This window comes from Phalacrocorax carbo, chromosome 9 (assembly GCF_963921805.1).
Source record: "Phalacrocorax carbo chromosome 9, bPhaCar2.1, whole genome shotgun sequence".
In the NCBI taxonomy this organism is placed as follows: domain Eukaryota; kingdom Metazoa; phylum Chordata; class Aves; order Suliformes; family Phalacrocoracidae; genus Phalacrocorax; species Phalacrocorax carbo.
This window is the reverse complement of record NC_087521.1, coordinates 24,649,971-24,676,196: the sequence shown is the minus strand read 5'-3', so window position 1 is coordinate 24,676,196 and position 26,226 is coordinate 24,649,971. Positions and strand designations below refer to the sequence as shown.

At 47.7% G+C, this 26,226-nt stretch overlaps 1 protein-coding gene across 2 annotated transcripts in view; it reads left to right on the top strand.

Annotated features, from left to right (window-relative positions):
• Positions 1–7,214: 7,214 nt before the first annotated feature.
• Positions 7,215–26,226, top strand: part of CCDC85C (coiled-coil domain containing 85C) — a 118,959-nt gene continuing 99,947 nt past the window's right edge. Inside the window, exon 1 of one of the 2 annotated variants that reach the window (XM_064460741.1) lies at positions 7,215–8,884. In XM_064460741.1, the coding sequence (XP_064316811.1) occupies positions 8,173–8,884 (712 nt within the window). In that variant the 5' untranslated portion in view covers positions 7,215–8,172. The remainder of the gene's footprint in view (positions 8,885–26,226) is intronic. The other variant, XM_064460740.1, reaches the window with a different exon arrangement.

The window sequence follows — 26,226 nt, the reverse complement described above, 5'->3', positions numbered from 1 at the left end:
TGTGTCCGATTGCAAGGAAATCCCTGTGTCTGGTGTATCACCCCACACCTTGTAACACTATTGTAGCTCTTCCTTGGAAAAACTGATGACGGGTTTTGTGTAAGAAAGAAATTTGTGGAGGTTTTTATTTTTGCATAGGTTGTACTAAAACCAGATGTCGCTTATGCCACTGTTCCTTTAACTTGCACTGCTTGACACTATGAATTATTCAGATATCTCTGTGATATATAGAAGTGGTGTCAGCATTTTAGGGCATGACTCTCCTTTCTCATCTGCTATAAAATCCCAGTGGCTTCAGTAAGCTATAAAAGGCAAAATTAGGTCCTCAGCAGTGTTGTTGTCTTGCAAGCAGAAAATACACTTTACTACTGAGTGAAGGGTACCAACAGGCCTAGCTGATATTATAAAACTGGGTATTTTTATGTCCCTGGTCCATCAATACAACCAAGAGGTCATTTATTCATTTGGAAATGTGAAATAAGAGTGTAAAGAAGACTGGGGATAGTGTAACGTTGGCTATTTTCTCTACTGCAGAACCACTCAGGTTTCATTGACCTCATGCTGCTAATACCAATGGCCTCATCTGCTTCAATAGCGAGGTGTCTGTTCTGTAGCCACCAGTGCCAAGCTCAGTGCCTGGCCCAAGCACGGAGCTGTGCCAGGGAAAAGGAGGATGTACATGGTACGGAGTGGCAGCGGGGGAGCCCAGAAGAGCCCTGGGGGCTGCTGCATCCCGCAGAGCATGGGCTGCTCGGGGGGTAACCTGCCAAGCTTGGAGGCTGCTCAGGCTGCAACCACTCGCCATGAAACTGAATGCTCCCTGTGAACACTGCTGATATTTTTCCAGTCTTGTTAGTTTTTTTCCCTGTTTTTAAATCAACGATGACAAACATCATTCAGTTGAAACTGGTCTAAATCCGTGTCACACAGGGAACAGCACTCTGACTAACGCAAACCATCTGCAAAGAGCTCTTAGAGTTGTAAGGAAAACACAGAGTCAGTGAGAGAAAAGAAATGCATTTAATAAGAATATATTCTCATCAAAGCCAGTGTTCAGATCACCAGTGGCTTAAATTATGCAGTTCTAAATCCCAGGAGCTTCCTGGGCCTTGTGCAGTGGGTGGGTGCTGCGCACCCAAGAAAGATGTGACTAAAACCTGGGAGTGGTGTCTTTGTCTTGTGAAACAACCTCCTGCTAGTACCTCCAGTCTGCGGGGGCCAAGTTGTGCCCCCAGACACTGAGAGCCCCCTTCTGTGAGTTCTGCATGTAACTCAGGGCTGAATTTGGCCTCCAGGATGTGCCCTGATGTCACGGTAACTGAGGGCTGCAGTTTAGTGATGCCGAGATGGATGCAAAACCTTACCTTCCATTTCTCCCACCTATTTGATGCATTACCTGTGTTTATAAAGGAGTATTTACAAAAGGCAAAGACCTATCAAGCTATCTCTGGCCTTCTTCCCAGGTTAGATAGGATAGTAAATATTTTTGGAAGGGATGTAAACCTTAATGATTCTGGGAAGAAGCCAAGGAGTACCAGATGGCAGAGAGGAGGAAACTCACCCTATGGGCAGGTTTTTCTCGGTATTCTCATAAGCATCTGGTATTTGCCACTGGCAGAGACAATACAGGGGCCAGTGCTCTGATCCAGTCTGCCTGCCTCCCTGTTCCTGCTACTGGCTGATTTCTTACCTATTCAGAAGAAGTTTGGTCAAATTTTTATTTCTTACACGTACTTGGATTCAAGGTCTCAGCGGTACTCCTCTGGGTAGATGATGGTGGAGGAGGTGACTCAGCTCACCAGCACATGGCAATCCTGGTGATTCAAACATTTTAACAGGAGCTTGGGGATTTTCCTTAGTACTTGAAAAAAATTGCTCTGATATTGTATGCAGCCTTGTCACTGCACAATGCAGTTGGATCCCCACCACACACTAAAGTAGCAGGGAAATTTTTGTTCTAGCTAGTATGTATGAGTTTGGGAAGTGTCAATCACCTGCAGCTCCCAGCTAAGAGCAGCATATGCCTATTGCTTCTCAGGATTTGTCTTCCAGTCCTTTACCAACATACAGATTAGGGATGAAGGAAAATAACTCTATTGCATTGCAAGAAATGGTTAGAAACTTCTGTGAAAATGAAGCTTTGGTGAACAATGTGGGTGAGGGGTCTGGAGCAGGGACCCTGACATCTTCCTGGAATGCAAATATGACTATAAGGCAATCATCTTACTCCTTAAATAGTAGACAGCCCAGGGCCTGCATGGCAGGAGGCTGTACAGCAGGATCTCTCCTTGAGTAGGGTCGCTTCTCAAGGCTACTGCTCAAGGTTGAGAGATTCCTTGCCACAGCCGATCCTCAGTAAGTGACTAACAGAATGCTAAACTTTGAAATCTTAGCTAAACCATGTAAAGGATTGACTGTGCATATGTAATCCTTTAGACATAAACCATTGACCAAGTCTGGGACTAGGATTGGATCCAGCCACACCCAGACTCCTCTCTGAGAAGGAGTTCAGAAAGAAAGGGGGTCCTTTCTGAACACCGTGACTCAATGGGAGGGTCTCCTGGACAGTTTTGTCTGACCCTGTCCTCTATGCAATAAATAATCAAGTGTACCTTGTCATCGAATCTTGCTAAACCACTGTCGCATTTACCATTGAACCTTGTTAACTCACTCTTTTATATCAATAAAGTATATTTTTGCTTCTCCCTAATGGGTGAAGTGCATCACTCCATCTGCAAGAAAGGCACACCTTGAGCACACACACCTCCCATACCTTTGTTCAAGGACCAGCTCTCCATCTCTCCTGGTCTCCGGTTTGGATGCTGCTCTTTGCAGCAGTGTTTAGAGGCTACCACTTATGCCTTTTGGAGGACCTATTCTTCTGGTACAGCAAAGAATTTGCTGGTCACAACGATAATTCTTCTCTGAATATCTTTAAGGCTTTCAAACAAGTCAGTCCATTTTAGAATTTTACTAGCAGTTTCAGGGCACAAAATAAAAAGGCTTTGTGGACACAAGATGAAACCTTCCACTAAAACATACTACTTTCATAAGGAGAGTGAATGAACTGGATGGCCTGGTTATATTGCCAGAAGCCAGCGTTACGGGGCGTTGCATAATCTAAGAGACTGCTTTTTCCTCATAGCTCAGCATGGAGGGATGAAGGCTTTTCACAGGAAGGTTCGGCTGATCTGGGAAAAGAAAGGAGAATAACGCATGACAGTTCTTCAGGTAGCTGCTACCTGGAAGAATGTTCTGGCTGAAAATAGTGCTTAATCAGGCTATAAGCGAGGTGTCTATCTTGATAGCAGAGCTTAGGAACATTACACATTTTTTGTTACTGCACAGCTTTATTGCACAAAACAGAGCTCTGGCTGTTGCAATCTGGATGGTGTATTTCAAAACACTAATGGAGGATTAGTCCTTGGCACTGATTTATGAGAAAATACCAATGCCGCAGAGGATTTATAACCCATGTAAATGATTCATGGAGTACATGTTTTGCGAGATGGGTCCTCTGTATGCGTGAACTGGAGCATGGCCTTGATGCACACACGGCGGCATGTACTTCCTTAGCTGCCTTGGAAAAGCAAGGTTCTGGGAGAGTCCCACTGGGATCCCTCCTGCCCTTCCGCCCACTCCCACACCTGACGAGTGGGCTTTGGGAGAGCCACGCCTCTCGGGGGGTGGAAGCGGTAGCACGGGCTTGAGCTCTGGTGGCGGCTCCTGTAATACTAACGTAGCCCTGTAGAGGGAATGCTTTGGTAAGACTTCAATGAGGCTGTGTATCGTTGTGTTGTATCAGGGACCAAATTCATTCTTTGTGTCACCTGCTGAGTTCAGGAGTTAACATCAAGAGCAGTTTTACCCAGTAGGTTGGGGTTTTTTTTCTAAAATTCTTATCATGATATAATTAGCTTTAAAATTTCACCCCTGACTGAAGAGGGTAGAAGTGTCCATTTGATTCGATGGAAGGGATAGGCTCTGATGCTCTCTTACATGGGCATCAAAAGCTTAAGATGACATGCATATTAAACATGCTTTTCACTGGCAGCTTGCAGGAGGCCCCATGGCCAGATGTAACAAAAGGGAATCTGTGGCGTGTTCTTTACCAACCTCTCCTACACTTCATTTCAAACTGGCACGGGGAAATCATAACGCCTTCTGAACAACACCGGGAAATGGGGCTTGTTCACTACAAAGGAAATCACAAACCCATAAAAAATACTCTGACATTATGCATTATTTGTGTTGATTAAAAATCTGCTTGCAACACTGGGCTTGCTATTGATCCTCAAACTGTGCACTGACCTAGCCTTTTCCCTCCAAGGTATCAAAGCACTTAAAAACCTACCTCATCCCAGGCCTCAGATCCACTGTGCCCATAGATCGTCTGGGCCACAGACACTTTCTGATACCTCCAAGCTTTGCCCCTCTGCTCTAGCACTGCTGCTTGCCTTTCCTAGATGAAAGGATTTTCCTCTTCTGCAATGCAACATCCACCTCGAAGGGAAGATGAGGGAGCAAAACAGGCGAGGTGTCTGCTCAATTCAGGTCTCACTCACTCAAATGCACTGATCCCATTCTGCTCTTTTTGTTGCTAATGGAGGACGTTTCACCAGGTACTCATCAGGACCAGACACCATCTGGACATCTGGCAGCTTCGATGCCACCTCCAGACCGTACAGGGCTCTGGATGCCCGAGCACAGCAGGTTGCCATGCCTCAACGGTCACCTGAGCACCAGAATGACAGCAAACCCCTTGTGGATAGCGGCAGGGTGGATCTGTGCCATTAACATTTCCGAAAGCACAAGACATGCCCACTCAGTACTGAAAGCAAGTCTTAATCATCACAGGGACTTCCTCTTTGGATATTAATAATCTCCTCACTTCCTCTGAGGAGCCCCCCTGTCTGCTGGGCTCAGTCTCTGCAGAAGCATCAATAAAGCTCAAACTTTCAAAGGTTTCACCTAGAAAAAACAGCTTATCTTGGAGAAGAAATGAAGCAAACATCAGGCAGGCCCAGCAATACAGTGCCTGGGTCAGGCACCACCACAGCGTAGCTGTACCCGTGTCTGTGGTGCAACTGCTGAAGGCTTCTCCTCCCCTGTTGACTTTGGGCAGCGATGAACAATTGCCCTGCAGTGTCCCCCTGCTCTGCTCCTCCTTCCCTCAGTCACTGGCCGGGGATCTGCTAGTCAGATCAGCTCTTGGGAGTGTCTGGAAGAAGCACTTTCCGCTTCATGTGGGGAAGGATGTGATTAAAGCCTTGTAAATAAAAGGCATGACTCAGAAAATGCCCGGATGCCTTCAAGCCACGATACAGCCACAAGCAGTGGCAATGTGCCCCATTACAGAGGGTGCTGCCTTCTGGTGGCCTGGCTCAGGGTGGTGGGAAGCAGGAGACTTCGCACAGCCTCACCACACACCCCACACTGGCCATGGCCTGTCTGGGACCTGTCAGAGGGGGGCCAGGCTGCAGGAGCAGTGACCTCTCCACACAGATGCCTGCTGGCTTCCACGTCCTAAGGGATGACTCTAATGCTCAGGCGGCAACCTCAGGAAGGGCTGACCGGCCATGGCTGGGACTGCACCTCCTGGAGAGCTGCCACCAAGGTGGGAAGCCAGGTCAGAGCACAGCTGGTCCTGGGTGGGCCCTGCTCTGCCTGCTAGGAGCGATCCCCCCAAAAGGAGCAAACAGCTGGCTGGCACAGTGGGGTCCCCTCCTTTCCTGGGAACTACCCTGCTGTGGGTATGTGCTAGGGGACAATTGTCCTCTTCACATCTTCATGTCTGTGCCGCCTGTTACCAGGGGTCCGTCACCTGCTTATCCCACATGGAATGAACTAGTGTCCATGCTATAACCTCAGTTCCTCTTACCTTTTTTGATAATAAAGGGATAAAAGCTACTCTGGGAGAAGGGCCAACAGCACCCGCGGAGGAGATGAACTCCAGCAGGAGCAGGGAAGTCCTGCTGTTCTGCTTCAGCAGGGAACAGGCAGTTGTCTTAGTTTGCCAAGGGTATATCTGGGCTCAGAAACCAAGGAGCACAGACTCGTGCAGAAAAACATCCAAGAAACTGCAGCTTTACTGACTGAGACTTAGTAAGATAACACCAAAAGGCAGAAGTTGCAATCCTCCATCCCTCTCGTTCTGATGTTCCCTCCATGCACAGGCCATCTGCTCTGCATCCCACGCTCTGGCATCAGATTTGATGTTGCTTTATAGCTAGAGGGTGTCTTGACCAGCTTTCCAGTGTGGTCGGAAATCTGAGGTTGCACTGGGTTAACCCTGGAGTCAAATCATTTACCAAGGTTCCTCAGGAACACAAAGCTGGTGATTCCCTGTGGCTTTTTAAGGATACCTATGTGGGAAATAGCCAGCAGCACTGCTCTGTCCTGGTGCATCTTTCATTTTTACAATGTGATACTGGCCAAAAACAGCCTGCAGAGAGCTAGTGTAACCCAAGGAAAAGTGCATTAGGCTAAAAGTCAGGGGATATGATGCAAGGATATAGGAAATCTGCCTACATGATGCCTAGGAAATCCACTTTATGAACTTTACCAGGCTCTGTCTGATGCGTGCAGAAGTGGTGGTGGCATGTGTGCTCCTGAGAGTAGGGATGCTCAGGACCTGGATGGATTTTACCGAGGAGTGAGCGGTGTGTGCCTCTTCAGGGCAGTTTCCTCCCAGAGCACAGCACAGCGCGGGGCCGAGGTCTGAAGGACACGCCGGCCGCAGGAGCGGAGAGGCGGCAGGGATGCTGGAGCCGGCTCCTTCAACCTGCAGGCTCCGGCCGAGGCGGAGGGACGCGAGGACAAAGGCGGCCGCCCCAGGGGAGGGCGGGCAGAGCGGAGCGGGGCCGGGCCCCGGTGACAAAGCCCGTGGCGGGAGGGGGGCAGCCGCAGGGATGCCCCGCGAAACCCCGCTTCGCTCCCAGTCCCTCCCCGCGCCCGGCGGAGCGGGGCCGGGGCCGGGGCCGGGGCCACTCCGGCGCCGCTTCCCCGGGCCGCCCGGCGGGCGCGTTTTCCTGCCTGTCCGGCCCCACCCTTCCCCGCGCTGGTGCTCCCTCCGGTAGTTTTTCTTTAAAAAAAATAAAGATCAAACAACAAGAAAAGGCAAAAGGGGGTGGAAGACCCGGGGGGGGAGCGGTGGGGCGGCAGGGCAGGGCGGGCAGCGGGAGGGGCCCCGTCCCTTTGTACCTGCCGTTGGAAGGCGCCAGCCCGCCCCGCATTGGCTGCGGCGGCCGCGGCTCCGGTAACCCGAGCCGGCGGCGGGGCGCGGCGCACCGCACGGCACCGCACGGCACCGCACCGGGGCCCGGCCAGCGCCCGGAGCCCAGCCCGGCGGCCGAGGGGGCGGCGCTGGCCTCGGCCCGGCTCCGCTCCGCCGCCAGCAGCCGCCTCTCCTCCGGCGCTCGGCTGGGCTCGGCTCGGCTGGGCTCGGCTGGGGCAGGGCCGCGCCTCCCGGCCAGGCAGGAGGTGGGACCAGCCCCGGCGCTGCCGCCCGCCTCCTCCCTCCCTCCCTCCCTCCCTCCCTGCCGAGGGCTGAGCCATTCCGGGAAGGATCCGGCTCCCCCACCGCTCCTCGGCAGCACCGCACCGCACCGGCATCGGCCGCCGCCGCGCTGGGCTCGGCCCCACGTCGCCGCGGGGCTGCGGGCGAGCTGCGGCGGAGCGGGGCGGCGGGGGCGCGGTGCCCGGTCCGCCGCGGCGGGGAGCGGCGGGGAGCGGCGGGGGGGCGGGGGCACAAGTGGCCGGCGCGCCCGGGAGCGGGGCGGGGGGCCCGGCCCCGCGTAGTTGTTTTGCCCGGGGTAAGTTGGGCGATCCCCTGCTGAGGCTTCTCCTGGAGGGGGGGCAGCGCTCGGCTCCCGGCTCGCTGCCCGCCCCAGCCCCCTTGGGGGGGCGCCTTTTTCCCCCCTTTTTCACCCCCGCGGCTTGTGGTTTTTTTTATTTATTTATTTATTATTTTTATTATGGGGTCTGTGGGGAAGCAGATCTTCCAGTCCGGCGTTGCTCTTCTTCCTTGTCCAACGATCTGCGGAGAACTATAATATTTCTTCCCCGAGATGCTGCAGTGAATTTTAGTCCCAGGAAATCAGGCGAACAAAATAATCCGAATAACCCGAACCATTTGTTAACCGCGTGAGAGCAAACGCTGCCTAGGCACGGATGATGGCAAAAAATTCCCTGGAAGGGTCTAAAGAAGACCTGAGCAAAATTTCGGAAGAGGAGATGCTGAGGTGGAGCAAGGAGGAGCTGGTGAAGAGACTGAGGAAAGTGGAGAATGAAAAGATGAACTTAATGGTGGAACACGGCAACTTAATGAAGGACGTGAACCGGCGGCTGCAGCTCCACCTGCACGAGATCCGCGGGCTGAAGGAGGTGAACCAGAAGTTGCAGGACGACAACCAGGAGCTGCGGGAGCTCTGCTGCTTCTTGGACGACGACCGGCAGAAAGGCAAGAAGCTGTCGAGGGAATGGCAGCGCTTCGGGAGGCACACGGCCAGCGTGATGTGGAAGGAGGTGGGCATGTACCAGCAGAAGCTGAAGGACCTGGAGGCGAGGCAGGAGACCCTCCTGCGGGAGAACGTGGAGCTGAAGGAGATGGTGCTCATGCTGGACGAGGAGCGGAGCGGGGCCGGCTCCCGGAGCTCCATCGACAGCCAGGCCAGCCTGACCAACCTGAACGGCGGCTCGGCCACCAGGGACGTGGGGGACGGGAGCAGCACCTCCAGCACGGGCAGCGCGGGCAGCCCCGACCACCATCACCACCACCTCCACCACCACAAGGCCGCCGACAGCAAGGCCGGGGCCATGCGGAGGTCTATGGATGACCTGTCGGCGCCCCTTCACCACCGGAGCATCCCCAACGGCCTCAACGGTGAGCCCCCCCCAGCCCCCCAGCCCGCAGGTGCCGCCCGCCGTGCCCTGCGCCACCCTCCCGGCAGGTCCGGTCCCCCTCGGCCGTGGGGCGAGGGGTGCCGGGGGAGGGGGGTCCTTGCCGTCCCCACCCCTGCCCATCCCTGGTAACCTCTTTGGAGGAGCAGCCCCGGGGCCGGGAGGGCCACCTCTGTACGGGGGTGTGTGTGTGGTGCTCCTTGACTGCGTTAGCTGTGCCTGGGGCTGAGGGTCGGAGCCTTTTTTATCCGGAGGGTTGGTGTTCTGCTTTGTTTGTTTGGGTTTTTCTTTGACAAAAACCAGCCTGAGTTTTCAGGGTTAAATAAATACTGATTTTTCCATCTCTTCCTCTTCCCCCCCCCCCCCCCCCCCCTTAAATGTTTCGGTTTACGTTTGGCTTGCATGTTTGCAAGTTTAGTAGGATTGGTATAAAGCCTGGATGTGATCTGGGAGCACCTGATGAAAGCGCAGGTCAGCCCCACAGAGCATCACCTGCTAGCTCCGTGGGCTCTCCGGGCAGGCTGGCTCCGGCATGCTGAGCAGTTTTGGAGAGGTGCAACTCGGTTCCCCCCCACCGCTCCCCTACTCCGCTTCAGACAGGTTTGTCTGTAGAGAAGAGGTTGCTCTCGAAGGGACGCTGTACTCACAGTTTTGTTCAGCCTAGTCATTAAAGTTAGAAACAAGCTCCACTGTGAAATCGTGCCAAGCCTCCTCTGACAGTTTGTATTCAAGCGAAGTTTCTCCTGTTATCTAATAGAGATCAGGCATTAAAATAATAATGTTAGAATATCTTTAAGATGGAGATTTTTTTCCTCTTTTGAAACCAACAAGACCAAATACTTGACTTCTAGAAGGAGTAGTTTGGCCAAGAGGGTGCAACAGGAATCAAACCAGGCACCAAGCTAATTAATTGTCGTATATAAGATTCCTTTTAATGTTCATAATCCTCTTTTCCAACCAGAGAGGACTGTTTTGTGGTTGGGATGCCCTTGCCCCTCCTCCAAGCACAGAGGTGGGGCTGGAGCCCCAGAGGTTGGCTCCTACCGCTGGTGTCAGCAGTGGATGTGTTTACCAGATAACTGCCTTCAGCTCCCAGAGCTTTTGGTGGCCCTGGTGGGACCAAGGCGTGCTTGTCTTTTTTTTGTGTGATTTATGGCAAGTCCTTCTGCCCCAAGGGATCTGAGGGCACACAGCACCGGTCAGCCCAGTTCTCAAGTTCATGAATTTGCCATGCGCGGTCCAGTTGTTGCAGCTGCATGTCTCCGCTCACAGCTGGAGATGTTCTGGCCACCTCACCCAGTAGACAGGGATTGCTGGTTTCAAGGGTGACCCAGTCACCAGATGCTGCAGGGTACAGCAAGCATCTTTAAATGTTTGTTGTTTTTCCTCTCTCTCTCCTAGTGCTGTGTAAATCAGAAGTATCTGGTTTGTAAATCTGCAGATAGCTTCTGCTCCTGATTTGACTTGACTTTATTTTCTTAAAGCATTGCTTGCTTTACACAGAGGCCCGGAGAGCACTTGGCAGATACCGAATGTGCTGTTACTGTCTTGGGACAGGTGGGCTTTGTAGTTCTGGTTTGTGAACCTGAGACCACATCCCCTTTAGGGATCGACAGCTGACTAGGACAAAGCCAGTTGAATTCACTCCTGTTAGCCCAAAGCTCTTGTGCATATGGGACACCACCGCGGCCTCAGACCTGTCCCTTAAAACCCGGTGTGAGGCACCGTGGGGTTCTTCACATGGGATTCAAGTCACCCCTGCCTGGGCGAAGAGAAAAGTCTCTGCTTGCAGAACTCAGTCCTTATTGCCATCCTCAAACGCTGTGTGCAGGATGGTGCCCAGCAGCATCACTTGGAGGGGACCGAGAGCTGAGTCTCATGACCTACCCTATGTAGGGTAAGTGCAGAGAGGGGTGGTAGAGCATCAGCATGTGTGCATGTTCCCGTGTGTGCCAGTGCACCCTTTCTCCTGCTCCTGTATAGAAAGGAGGAGTATGGGCTCCAGCATTTCGTGATGTGAGCTTAGGTTTTAGTGACTTCTGATTTCGGGGTGCATGGGGAGGGTGGTCTCTTTGGGAAGCACTCTTTGCTGTGAACATGCGCGGCTTCATTTCTGAGGTTGGGACAGATATGATCAGCGCTTTGAAAGCTAATAATCCTTGTAAAGATGCAAACAAGTCTCATCTCTCCACTTAGGTAGTAAAGCTGTAAAATGACTTGAATAGTTGTCATTCTCAGATAGCATCGGCATTCAGCAAGGCCATTTCCCTGACTGTGCCTTTGGAAATGCCTCTCAATACATATGCAAATGCAGAGCTTATCAGGCCCCTTTTTTGACTGACAGCAAGAAGTCGGGGGTGGGGTGGGGTGGGGTGGGGGGGTGGGGGAGCTTGCCTGGGACCAGACCGAGCGGCAGTTCTGTTAAGCCTATGACAATGTGGAAGAGCAGGGCAGGTGGACGTGAAAAACAAACCCAGCAGTCACGCGGGTAGTGGAGCTGTCACGGAGCATCTGGCAGAGAGCATCGTTCCATGTCTCCTGGTGCCATCTCTGCCTTCTGAGCATGCAGCTTAGATCTCAGCCTTTTTATACTCTTTTCCTGATGATTTTTCTTCCCCTGGGAAAAAAAAACTGAAGGGCAGAAGAGGAGAAAGTGTGGCCTTTCACTTTTTGGTTGCAAACTTCAGTTTGGTTTGCTGTTGTCTCATGTCTTTAAAACACTAGATAACTAACGGGTGGATAAAGCAGAAACTGCCCGGCCAGCTCAGCGAATACGGCAATGAACAGCCCTTGTATTCTTTCTTGCAGAGGGTGGAGGGGGATCTCAAATGGATGCAGGGCAGGGTTTAGCATTTACGGTGGGAAGACAGCAGAAGCCTTGGACTACTGGTCGGGGCAAGGCATGGCAAGCTGTTTGCTAGAGCACTTTTGCATACGGAAAAGCTGGAAAGTCCTGAAATGTGCAGCCCCTGCTAATGGTATCAGTGGGGCTTCATGTGGTGCTCTGCTTTTCTAGGTATTAAACAGGGCTGCTTCGCTTGTTTAGTGCTTTTCTAAAGGAGTCAAGAGTATGGTGGCTGTTAAAGGTCCTATGGAGGTAGCTTTTTAATGAAATCTTAAGTAGCAAAGGTGGATTAATTGTTTGATTTTTCTCTTCAGCAATCCTTTGGAAGAGAGTTGGTAAACCAAGGCTTGATTTACTGGCCCACCTGACCCACTCCAATGTGAGGTGATGAACTCTAGTTTTGTAATGTAAATTCTGTATAAATGGTATAAGTTTAAAAAAAACAAAAAACCCAAACCAACCTGTGATCCACCTTCCGTTTTCTGAATTCTGTTTACTTTTATAAACTGGCTTTTTGGTGGCCAATACCTGGAACCTGATGATTAATTATCCACTCACAGAAGATAAGGTAATAAGTATAACTGATAGCATGAAAATGGCTAATATGAGATCACACATGTAATCTTATGCAGCTCTGGATATTCTGCTGAGAGCCAAGAGGAAGTTGGCTTGATCTGAACGTAAACTGTGTTTCCATTCTCCATGTGTGAGCTGGGTCCTGGGCTGCGGGTCAGGGGCATCTCCAAGCTACATGATGGGAACTGGCCAGTTGCATCTGTGTTGAGTGACATACCACGGTTCCCATAAATCTACCCACTGACCCAGGACGGAAGTCAAGGTGCTGTTGCTGTGTTGTGCTTGTGAGTGCATTGGCTTTCCTTGTATGCACAGCAGGAGTCTCTGTGTGTGTACGTAGTCTTTCTGCATGTCCAGTTTTAGGCAGCCCCGTTGGAGCGATAGCCATTGCTACTGCATGGTTCCTTCCAGAATAAAGTTTTGGGGAAAATACTGAATAAAGAAAAGAGGAAGCCACACTGAGTGATATTAGCATGACCTGGGGAAAGGAAAGAAAGCCTTCGGGTACCATAGGATACGTCCTTGGACTGTGAGGTATGTGGGAACTTTGGGAGGAGTGATTTGAAGCTCCCTGGGGCCAGGGCAGCGGCTTCCACTGGTTTTAGCCTTATCTAGATCTGACTGGGACAACTGTTTATCCATCTGCAAGCCTGGAGGCATACAGACTCACTAGCTGGTGATATGCCTGGGACAAAATTCTGTGCATGCAGGCAAAGCTTTCAGGCTTTAATTTCCATCGCCCCCCATCAACTGAATGTTGTTCTTAGAACTTCTTCACCTTCCACTGAAGCTGTTTGCTCTGGGTTGCCCAAATAGGCATTTGCTTCATTCCAGTTGGGTAAAATGTTAATGCATTTCCTTATCAATGTGAACCGTTGGTTTGTTTTTGTTGTTTTTTTTTTTTTTTTTAAATTATTAAAAGCATCAACACTTAAAAAGTGGTCAGAGACCAAGAAGAAAGCCGTGGATATGGCAGATAGCCTGTACGAGCAGAGACATTAATCTATGGCCTCTTGCTGTTGTCTGCTCCAACGGAAGAAGAATGGTCTCTCCGGGTGAGGGGGTGGGAAGATCTCTGCTTCTATTGATTCCCACTTGTAAATGTCCACATATTTACCTAGAGGGTACGATATATTACAGTTAAAATGGTGGCAAAGAGAAATGGCTGTTCCCTGTGGGTTGATATTGATCGGACGTGCAGCTACCCTGTACTTATGTCTCCTCTTCTTCACACACCCTTTAGGCCAAAGTCCTTTGTTTTTATTAGTGTATTTATAATCAATATACATATTATTTATTATGACGTATTAATGAGGCCTTTGAGATGACAAGATGCAGGGGCAGAAGCAAAGGGTGAGGTTCATCCCATTTAATTTGAGATATCTTCAGTATAGACTTTAACATCTATGTCCCCTTGGGCTTCCTTTATTGGCCACGTGGAGAAAGGCACTTTGGTGTCATGATTTATGTCAACTATGTCTGCTTTAGAGGGAGAAGAGTTGTACGCTAATTGTGCTCTTTCTCTCTGCTGATGGGAAGGCAGCCTGGATGGCTAGTTCATGTGCAACCTTCTAAAGTCAGGTGAGATAGTCCTATTCGAGGTGTTGTGGCGACCATTGTCCACTCTTCCAGTGCAGCTGACCAGCCCTGGTGAAAGAGAGGAAATTGCCTTTCTCAGTAGCGGTCGGATGTCACCCCTTGCAGTCCCCGTGCTGCCTTGGCACAGCAGCCTGGCTTAAAGAAAGCCCTGTTATCTGTGATGGGGACCTCAGAGCTCAGTGGCCCCTGCCATGCTTAAGCAGAGGTTCAGCTACTTGACCAATTAATATCTTTCCTATATCAAGAGCACTTTTCATCCTCTGAACATTGCTTTAACTTTTCTTTTTTCAATGCTGTCATATTTAACTTGTCAATATTTTTGGTGCTGTAGGCTGCTACATACAGGTTCCTTGTGATTAAGGCAGGAAACCTGCCCTGGGCTGGTATACTAGATCTAAGACCTCTGTAGAAACACCTGTTTCCGTCTCTTCTGTAAGCTCAATGAGTTCTGCTCATAGGCTTATCAATGCTGAGGTCTCAGGCACTAAAGGTACAGCCTGAGTTTCTTGTAGCCAGTAGTTGCTGGACACTTGTCCAAGGGGCTTGATGGAGGGCTCTGCCTGAGGCATCTTTGTTGTTGGCCGCTCTTGCCTTCTTCCTGGGGCGCTGCCTGTGTGCCAGCCTGCTGGGCTCCCAAACTTCAGGGTAGCTGGTGTCCCTGCAAACAAGGCTCAAGACACTTAAACTGGGAGCTAAAATTGGGCCATATCTGGAAATACATTCTCCATAGTAGTGCATTCAGATTTGTTTTCCTCTTTCAATTTCTATAGAGATATCTTGTTCTCAGCTGTCCCGTTGGAGGAAAAAACTTTTATTGATTAAAAGGCAATTTTCTATGGGCCTTTGATGGAATTATCCACTTATGCTTGTCAAAAGCAATCAAAATAAGGGGAATAAACTGTGTTGGTTACATGTAAATGATTTGGTCCTCTGGAGGCATTTAATCAAATAAAGCTGAGGATCGAATTAAATGGCGATCTAATTAAGTGGCAGGCATGGGAACCCAAAATGCAGCCTTGGCAGGTGTTACACTCTGTGTGTGTGTGGAGATGAGGGGCATGAACACTAACACTAACAGAAGCATTGCATCTGAAAGCTCGAGGGTTAATGCTTTTGTTGGGACAAGGCTGACCACATCCATGCAACCTGGCCGATACTGAAGGCCTAACCTGGGAGGCACTGGGCTTTTTATCTACGCCAGCATGGCTGTGGCCTTGCTTGCATCTCACACTGAGATATCTGTGGCAGGGTCTGCTGATGCTGTCCTCTCAGGCTGACCCTGTGGCATCCTTCTGTATTGGGGCTGCTCTTTGGAGATGCTCTGGGAGCACAAGGATGGACAATGGCTGATCTCGCTGGTAGGTGAGATGGAGATGAGGTGTTTAAACTGGGAAAAGTGTCTGGTATACATCAGAAGGTGTGGAGTGAGGAAATTAAAAAAATTATAAGCCCATTTAACATACACTTAAAACACTTGGCCCCAGGAAGGCTGAGGTCCTTTCCATGCTCACAATCAGGCCTTAATGCATCCCGCTGCAAAACACACAACATTGCTCAAGTGGAAGAGGGAAGATTTGGGGGCTGCACATCCAGTTTTCCTGCGAATTAGCAGCAACTGGCTGGGTTTGCTTCTGCATTTTGTATTTTTAACCTGGCTTTTTGTCTGCCAGCCAGAATTCATCCTGCCCTGTCGCCAAATGTCATTATCCCCTTGTGGTTAACTTGCTGCAATTCATGAAACACTTGGCTGCCATAAATAGTTATGTGTAGAGGTTCCTCCGCACGTGGAGCGGGCAGAAATTCGCAGGCAGTGCTGCTAGGCACTCATACACTAACATGTCCACCAAGAGAAAGTTGACCCACTTCTGCAAATAGATAACTCCTGGCAGAAAAACTAACACTGTCTCAGAGAATCTGTCTTTCCTTTGCCTACTGAATTGTGAAACAAAAAGCAAGCGAGCTCCATCTTCTGAATTAACAGTGAGGTGAGCACAGTACTTCCCATTGAAATAAGAGTATAAATCAGCCCTTGATCTGAGGAGGGCTTAAAATGGCCACAATTCATTTGTGGGTGTTTTTTTTTTACTATAATGAACGCTTTTGTTAGTGAATGAGGTGTGTAGAGTTCAGGACTCAGCTGCTATTAGGCATTAGGAAACATTTATCACCATGGCAATTGAAGGCTGCTGTACAGGTTATTTTGAACACTTTTCTAGTGACTCATGTCTGGGCCGAGGCGGTTTATGTCAGGTTACTTTGGGCCCCGTGCGTACAGGTATATGTATACTCTTCCCTCCCTTAAATTGCTTCTTCCCTTGCTCTTTGTCCCTCTCAGGAAGCTCATTACTTGCACTGACTTCTTATGTCTCCAAGCAATGGTGGTGCCCAATGTTCACCTTCCTCAGGGACTCTCCTGCAAAGGGTCTTTGTGAAACATCGCCCTTGTGAAGTGCATTACAGGTTATTTGTTGGTTAGATTTGAGACTGGGGCTCTCTAAAGCACTGTGTGAAGTGCTGTCAATATTGCAGCCGTGTCGCCTGGCTTAGCAGGTGGCTATAGACCCTCCACTTCCAGGGATCTTGCGGTGAGATTGAAGCCATCCTAAACCTGATGTGAGTTATCTCGTTGTCTGCATGGGTTTTTCCTACAGGCTTCTAGGATGGAGGATGGGATGCCTCTTGTTTGCCTGGGGTAGGTGTGGTGGGAGAGGGCTGTGCTGTCTGTAGTGGAGGGAGCAGCAGCGAGTGCTGGGCTTATGGCATCAGGGCTTTGGCGAGCTGTGAACTGCAGTCACAGGGGTGACACGCTAGCTGTCTTGTGTGGTTGTGTCAACCCTGGCTTGCTGGCAGAATTAGTTCAATCAAAGCTGGAGCGCTCTGAAAAGCCCTTCAGACATTGCTCCATCCCCCAGCTCTGTGCAGTGGTGCTCAAGACTGTGTGCTACTGCTTCCCTCCCCCATTTCATCCCCAAACTCCTGCTGCTGGGGTTTCATTCATGTGCAGGGCGGTCAGCACATTTGAATGTTTGTGGGAGATGGGGGAAATAGTGTGCGGAGCAAATGGATGGAGCAGGGCTCGGGCTGGAACGCAAGAGGAGATACTTTGCTGCTGGTTCAAACTGCCTCCAGGGCAGTAGGATGCTCCAGGGCTGCCTATGCCTTGGGGTTTGGCAGCTGTGTCTGACCTGCCCCTGCCTTCCTGGGACAAGGAAATGAGGCCATGTGCGCTGAGAGCCCCACTTTGGGATGGTGGGAGAGCTGTGCAGCGACTGCTGCAGAATACCCATGGAGAGGAAGGGAGCAGGCAAAAGGACCACTCAAAGTAGGGCAATAAAACCAAACCGTTATTTCAGAAAATAAGAAAAAGTAAGTCTTACAGCATTTCCAGTCCCCAAAGCTTAATATTTCTATGGAAACCAATGCAGCATGAGGCTTGCTGTCAGTCTCTGATCTAGTGGGGTTGACTAGATTTTAAAAAATGTTTGGCCATCCCCACATCTTCCATCCTGGATCATCTGAAGGCAGGTTGCTGCCCATCACAAATGCAAGGTTAAAACCTGCATTCATGGTTTCCAGCTCTCCATTAAGTGCTAAGTAGTCTCTGGAGGGTTGGCATCCATCTTTCATCTGCAGTTTTTTACTTGCCAAGGTACATTTAGTTCACTCTATGACACTTATTGATAATGTCTTGCCTATAAATGCCACTCATGTGACACTGTGCTGCTTGAAGGATGGCCGTGACTTCGTGTTAGGCCCTGGACTGATTATTAGTGTGGTACATCGCAGTGCCCAGTGGAGTTACTGTAGGGACACTGTTTCACTTGAATGGAGTGACGACTTGGACACCTGCTTTGGCCTTTTATGCAAAGGAGATTCATAATGTCATTAATATCTACAAAAGGACATAATCTGGCCTATTTAGGTAATAATCTGCTTGATTTTTGGCTAGCCAGAGGACTACCTCTGGTTATATATGTGCAGCTGCTTACCCATGTCATGTTGATGTTTTCACTAGTTTCCCCCCATTTTTGTTTTGAGTAGGATCTACTAGAAATGGCTCCAGGACAACCTACATAAAAGTCCACAGTTTTATGCCAGAGTAACATTGTCAGGTGCTAGCAGAGTATCAGTAATAAAAAAACCCCTCCTTTTGGTTGATGCTGAATCTTTTTCAGCTCCTAACAAAGGTGTTAAGAAAATTTTATTTTTATGTACAATCTTAAAGGACTTTTGTGATGCACGGTATTATTTTGTCTTCCTGGTTTCCTTTTCGAATCTCCCTTACTGGGGTTTGCAGCCTCATATTTATATATTTCCCGGCAGCTGAATGTAACTTTGATCTATGCTTTGGATCTGCAGAGCTTTTAATCCCGTTCCATTGAGTTAAAAGCTTGGTTGCTGTTGAATGTGATACATAGTTATAGGTTATATGATCTTCATCAGCGGCTCATGCATCGCACAAAGATGGCATATTGTGAAAAACTGATAAAATGTCCCCTTGTTCGTTTTCCTGATTGTAACTCAAACCCAGCATGGGAGTAAGTCAATCATTTGCTCCCGTGCAGACTGCTGATACACCTGTCCTTTGCTGTTATGTATACCTGTGTACTCACTTGCTTTATTTCAATTATTCATTCATTTCTTTGTGATGCTTATTTTTGAGGCAGTTGAGTATTTCAGCCAGTGCAGCAGGCTTTCTGTCTTCCAGTTCTGATAATCCAGGCCACGCTGATGTAGCTGCACGTGTGTGACTGTATTCAGCCATCTTCTGAAAGTTGTTCTTTTTGAAGTTTTGGTGTAGCTGTTTGCTTTCTGGATTCTGAGCAGATTATTTTGAAGACTCCCATGCTTGTCTCCTGGCCTATTGTAAAAATACGGCCCTCTCTTTACGAGGTCAGTGAAGACTATTGATTTAGGTGTAAACTTTAAAATAACAAAAGAAGGGTGGATGGTTTTGCAATTTAAAGCGCTGGATTGGGATGCAGATTTTGTGTGCTTTCCCACTGTGACATGACTTTCTGAAGTAGTCTTAGGTAAACGATGTGATCTGCAGTTCTTCTTTTATACAACCGGGATAATATGTTTCCTTTGTCTTCTCCAACTTTCTTGTGGTTCATTGGGTCATTTTTAGCATGCTTATACAGTGCTCAACAGAATTAGACCCTTACCTCAGATGGGGCCTCTCACCATTGCTATGATACCAGTGATATCAAAACAACACAGGTTTTGAGCTATAATGAACTAGCAAGGAAGGAGCAGCCTTTATAGCAACTCCAGGCATTTCTAATTCCCACTTTTGGAGTTGTTTCAAATCCTGCTTCAACTTCACTGGGATAAAAGCACTTTACGTGTTCGGGTGCTTCATTATGTACTGTATATACTTCTTGGGACCATAGGGCGATGAAGTGTGGATGGTCTCCAGCCAACTGTCAAAAATAGAAATTTGTCAAATAATAATTCTTCTCCCAAATGAGAAGGAGCAAAACAAGTTGAAGAGCAGTGTTTGCCTCTCCACGGCCAGAGACAAGTGCAGAAAGATGCTGCTTCTGTCACAGCAACAGGTTACCTCCATACCTTTCAGAGAGTAGGACAGCATCTGCTGTTATTTCATCTCATCCCATCTGCGTTCCCCAGCTGAGTATCATATTCTATATGTGTATTTGAAATACTGTTTATCTGGCAGCCTAGTGCAGTTTCGGCTGAGGTGAAGAACCACAACTGTGAAGCGGATGGGTCCTTGTTGTCACATTGCTCCCGTGACACTGCAAAGCAGCAGTGTCTTTGCCGTAATTGCTGATGACACCTTTCCACTTTCCAATTAAATTCTTACCTGATCCCTTGATTGCTCTATTTCTGACGCTGATAATTTGGTAACTCCTAACAAGTCCTGACTGAAAAGTCATCAAAGTCACACTTGGGTGTGAACCCAATGTTTCTTAACCACCTTGGGCTGTTATTCCCATTTGCGTAGTGGAATTTGTAGGGAGTATCTATTTGTCACCCTATCACTGAATCATTAGGAGGGTGACAAGACTGCAGTAACTCTTCCTAGGCAATTAGGTATGGAAAGTTGTCCGTATGAGTAGTATGGGAAGTTAAAAGCCTTAATTTTCATTTGGAATTGAAGCCCTAATGACTTTCCACTCCCACAGCTCATAGGGACCTTGTTTCAGCCTCAAGCTGACCAAGAAAAAGGAGGGGGGGTTTCTTTTATTGCAGACATTTTTTGTGCAGGATTTTTATGAAAAAGCAGATTTATGAGTCACTGTTCTTTGTATAAAAGATAATTACTGGAGTAAAACCTCAGAAAAGTGACATTTTATGACTTTGCCGCTAGCCACGCAGTGTGAGCTTTTGCTTTCTCTCTTTTCAGTGAGTTAAGTTAAACAACATCTCGGTTCGAAAGGACTAATTATATTCCTGTTTGTTGTTTTCCTTATACACTAAATGTTTTCTATGTGTAAAGCTAAGCAGTGGAGAGGGGGAGAGAAAGGATCACCCCAAATGAATGCTATTTAATAATTTAAAATGATGGGTGTAGATCCTGTGGGGTTAAGTGGCTTGTTTTATTCTGTCACATCCATCACTTGCAGCATAGTAAGGAAGAGAGAGAAACTGGATCACACAAATACTTCTCTTAACCATAGGACCATAATTATGTTCCTCTGGAAATTTGTTCTTTAAAAACACATTCCTCTAAACAGTAATGTTTAATCTGTGCTTAAATGTAAAGCTATGTGTTTATCCACTTCTATTTTGTAGGTTTTTTTTCCCGATAAGTAAAGGCAGCATTTTGTAGCGCAGGTACATCTGCTGGCTAATGCAAGGGAGAGCTCAGGGTGGGTGTGTACATAGAGGTGGCACGTACAGGTCACAGTCCTGCTTTGGCTCTGCAGCAGCAGGTCAAGAGTTTGCATGATGGCAAGCAATCTGGAGCATCTCCGTTTTTGGGCATCCACCTGGGATACCTGAAGGGCATCTTCCGTTCAGAGGACAGGTGCTCAGCATTTTCAGAGTATTAAGTATTCTGAATGTGATTCAGACTTTGCTCTTGGCGGTATCTGAGGTGACTTGCTAATATTGTTGGCCATGGGGCTGTGCACTTGCAAAAGTGTCACTGCAGAGCTGTAAATGCCCTCCGTCTGTGACAGCGTAGTCCAGCAAGGTTTCTGATCCCACAGCTGTGGAGACAAGTCTGCTCCAAGTCCTACGAGATGAGGAACGGATCACATAAACAGCAGCTGATGCAGTTGTTGGAGAGGTCTCTCTTTTTCCTTTCAGCCTGTTACAGCATCTTGGCCAGGTTGGATAGGAAGGTTTCCGATGGAAAATCTGCTGTCCTGTCCTTTCATTCTGCCTTATTTGGATAAAAATTAGAGGGCTGTCCTTTTTTTATTTTTTTATTTCGCAGTTTGAAGTAAAGCAAATGCAATATTTTTGGCGAAGGCTTGGAACCAGCCCTGTAAAAGGAATGTTATCTAAAGGATAAAACTCCCTGACTGTGTTATGTTTAAGGATGGTGATATTTGAATTTGGCCTTTTCTTTTTAAATGAGAGATTTAATATCTTAATGTCTGGATTTAAACCAAAAACATATCAAACATAAAGGGACAGGGTTGTTCTGTTGAAAACCACATCTGTAGAGCTGGAGGGAAGGGCTGGGCAGCATGGTGTGGGTGGCCTGGGGCAGGTAGCATGGCATGGGGGGCCATGGAGGTGCCAACATCCTGGACCTGCTGCAGGAGGGTAGGGAGCAAAAGGACAGTTGCGGGGAGAACTTGTGTCCATCTCATATGAAGCTCTCACACAGCCCTTGTGCTGAGATGGGGGGAAGACGTCCTCACGGTGGGTGAGGAGTGGGCAGCAAGAGTTGCCTGCCTAGCTTGGGATGGAGTTGGAGACCACTGTGAAGGGGTGCAGCAGTGGCCTGAAGGAGGAGGTGGAGTAAGTGAGTCCAAAGATGTGGTTTGGGAGCTAGCCGATTTCACTGAACTGGAGTGCGCTCCCTCCAGCACAGCATTGATGATGGTGCCTGGAGCTATGAAGATTGTATTTTGATCAGCAAGTCAAAAGCAAGTCTACCACTAGTTATGAATACATTTCCAGAATTGCAGGTGAAGGAGATCCCAGAATAATAATGGGCAGAAAAAAGTTGTCTGAAGGAACCAGTTTCCTTGATAAATGCTGGAGGAGGTACAGATGTGAACTCTGCCCTCCTTCCCATCTCAGCTTTTTAAAAATGTGCGAACAGATCTAGTACCTGAGCTTTGAACCTGTTGAAATCCTGAGTAGACATAATGCAAGACACTGAAAAACCGATAATGATGGAGTTTTGAAAATACAAATGGTTCAGCTGAAGATGTGTGGCATGAATGAGGAAAAAGGTGCCTGTGTGTCCTGTGCTGTATATCGTTGACCCAGTTGGTTATTCAGTGATGAAGTCTGATCTGTGTGTTTCAAATGACAGATCTGGGTTCTGAAGTGCTTATGATTAGATTAGGACTGTGTAGTAAACCTTAATGGTGCATGAAAAGCTACTGCTGGATTTGCAGTAATACGTACTTTTCTGCCTTAGAACAGCATGGATAATACTTTATGGTTGTATAACTCCTTCCAGACAAGGAGTCTAGGAGGGCTTTGTAAACGCTAATGAGTTTGGCCTCATAGCATATTTATAAGCTAGAGAAGTAGCATTATTCCCCCTTTTTATGGTTTGGATGTTGACTAGCCTAAGTGTGTTAAGAGCAGGCAACAGACCTTTCATCCTCTGACCCTTAGTCCTGGGCCTTATCTGCAGGACTCGGTAGGCTTTCTAAATGTGTCTGAGGCATGCTCAGAAATTTACTGCAGATTCAATCCAGCAGAAGGGTTGTTTTTTGCAAACCTCTGGGTATCCATTGTAAAGCAAAAAGCATTGTAATTATTTGACGGTAATTTCTTGCTTGCCTTTTTGTTCTACAGCAACAGAGATTGAAGCTAATCCTCTACTGGAATGAAATCAGTTTGGGCATTATGAATATCGTTTCCTTGCCCAGAACAAAGAGGCTAAGCTAATGTGAATGAAAACTCCTGTTATCTTTACATGGGAGTTGCAGGTGGGTAAGGAATGCGAGGTCAGCCAGGATTGGGAGCAGATAATTGCCTGTGTCAAAGGGCAGTGAGAGTGATGCCTGTGAAAAGCACCCTGCAAAGTAGGTGGGATGAGCACACAGAGATTTTTCTTTATCAGCTTCTTCAGTTGTTCATCCCTGAATGTCTTCACTATTTGTACTCGTTTATATAGTGGGATGTTCGGTAGTGTGAGCATTGTGTGGTTTGTAGATAAATTTTATAAATATTTTCTGTGTGAATTCAGTGTTTGGTGTCAATTGCCAGCAAGATGGTTCTAGAGGGAGAAGTCCTCTTTGGCCACAGGATGAGCATATACAAGCGGACATTTCACACCCTGCTTTCACATTCCTAACCTGAAAAGCTGCTTCCAGATCGGTGCTTTTTCAAGGACTGGAGGCCAGTGAGGATCTCAACTGTAAAGCTCTAACTGTGGAGGTGATTATCTTCATGATATGCATATACATCTAGCAGAGTTGGTTGTTAGGGTGAGCAGGATTTGTGGTCTCAGATATTCCTTCTTTGCCCAAGGTGGTCAAGCCAGGAGACTAAGGGTCTTGTGAAGCTGTTTTCGAGCTCCAAGTTGGGAGGGATGGTGACTGTAGTGGATGTTCGGTGGTAAGGACTGGAAACAGAAGAACATACCTGTATTTTCTATAGTAATTTTATTAGAAAAGACTTGGGGAGTTTCCTAGGAAGATTTACATGTGGTTGATTATTATTTTTTGGCATGATGGAGACTGCAATAATAAGCTAGTTGGCACTTGAAAAAAGGTACAGATTTTCTTTTTTTCAGAGGCAACTGGTTTGTTTACTGTCTGTATTCACACATGTAGATCAAACTTGTTTCAGCTTTTGAGATGTTACTGCGCTGAAGAAGGCCATTTTTTGAAGCTGTTTACATCCAGTTAGCTGAGTTACACCAAGGATGAATTTGGCTTGTGGTCTTGTGCTATGCAGGTTATGACCGTGTGAACATGAAGAGAGTTGTTTGGTTTCTGTCAAATTAATACTAAGCATATGAATGGCAGCTGGGGTCATAAGCAGAAGGAAGGAAAGATTTGAAGTGTATGATAAGGTACATTACCCGAATGATTTTGGGAAGGCAATCTCTGGGCTATCAGTATTTCCTTCTACCGTGACATCCACAGATCCAGAGGTATGAGAGCCGTACTACACTGGGTTCTGGAGCTGAAATTGTGTTCAGTGTATTGCTGCACTTCAGACATATGTCTCACTGAATTAAATGGCGTTAAAGCTGTTGGCTGTTCCATATGACTGGCCGGTGTTTTTAGTCTGATTTTGGTCTATTAAATTCTATATTGACATGTGACCTTTTTACTTATCTGGCTACTTCTGAAATGCAACCTAGCCTTAGCTCTTCGGCACTGAACAAAAGCTTTTCTGAAACGCTGTTTGCTCACGGCTACAAATCACAAACTTCAGGTGATTAGCAAGAGGCTTTGGCAAGTCATGCAGATACACAGGGTATTTCAATATGTGACGTGGCATTCTTGCAGAGCTGGGAGCTGGAGCTCCTATAGAGAGGCTCTTACTTGACTGCGCAGTGCTTAATCTTTCTAATGCAGCCCATAATGTGTAGTGAAAGATCTAGATAATGCAAGAAAACAGTTATTTATCTGGGATTAGCCTACATAAAACATTTACATTGAGCAGAAACTAGGCCAGAATGCCATTCTTTTGTAAATGATGATGATGAATTGCGACCTGATCCAAAGTCTTTTGAAGTCAAAGGAGCTTTTGTAGTTCCTGCAGTGAATGGACTTTGGACCCCGGACTTTGACTTAGTGGACCCTTTGGACCCCTGGACTTTGGCTTATTACTACAGTCTACGTCTATCAGTGTTCTCGTTGCAAAGAGGAAAGTCTTAGTTTAAAAAAAGAAAAAATCAACCCCAGCCCCCCAGGCAAGCACACGAAATAAGCAGAGTACAATTAATATAATATTCGTAACAAACTCTCGGGTTGGCTAGTTATCGATGCCTCTTTATGAAGAATAGCCTGCCTGCTTTTCTGAATCCCTGCTCTGCTAGCGGTGCACAGGGCATTTTCCTGATGATTTATTATGGTAGGAGCTACAGAGTAATCCTTGGTAAATAGATTTGTACATGTGACACTCTGCTGAATGGGAGATTTATACTTGGCTATTCCGTTGCTGCTTATTACCATATGATGTTTCATTGAATGCAATTATATGTCTGCCTCTACTCTTTAAAGGCTAGAACTGTTCTGCAATATTACTATCTTCTTCTGCTCAGCAGAGCCTCACAAAGAGACACTTTCTGATGTGACGGATGGGGTTTGCAGGTTTTGGCTGTTAGCAAGACTTGTACTGTTATGCTGAAGGTGTTTTAGAAGTTGAGCTTAATTTTGCCAGCTGCCTGAGCTCTCACAAAGTTTGTCACTGCAGAATTGACCTGGTTTGCTGTGACTGGCTGTTAGTTGGGAAGATCCTTGTAAGTCTTAGAGGACGTGGAGGTATTCCATCTTGATGAATTCAGTGTAATATATTCATTACACCAGCTGAAAATCAGAATAGAGTATTTTCTCTGATGTTTGGAGAATGGTTTAGATTTTTATTAGCTGGCATTTGTCACCTAGTCTTTGGTATAGATTCTACTATTTACTGAAAACATTCTCATTAAACTAAAATAATTTCTTTCCCCTTTGGAAATCAATACAGTGTAAAACGTTTTCAAATCAGTGGCTTAAAACAATGGGATCCGCTGAGTATTTTACTTAGTATAGATGTTTTGGGAGACACCCTGGCTGCGATGAGGTCTGTGGCAAAACTTCCCTTGGCTTTGGAAGGACTAGGATTTCACTTCTTATTTTCTGTTTGCTCGTAACTTTTTATTCCTGGCTAGTGCATATTACATCTTTAATGATTTCATTTTGACGTGGCTTTTAGAAACCGTGACCTTTTTTGTCCACGGTCAAGCCCTGTGTTGCTGTGCCGTTGTGCTCTGAGGCCTCATTCACAAACATCTCTCCAAACACGTCTCTTTATCCTGTGTCCAGGGATGCGAGAGAATCCCAAACAATAGCGAGGCTGAGACAAAAGCAGCCATTGTGGAGGGGGCGCTGGGGCGGAGGCGTGGAGGGGCCCGGGAGCCTCGGCGGGCTGGGACCATTGTGCCCGTAATTGGATTTCTGCTGGTGGTGGCCAGCCGGTGG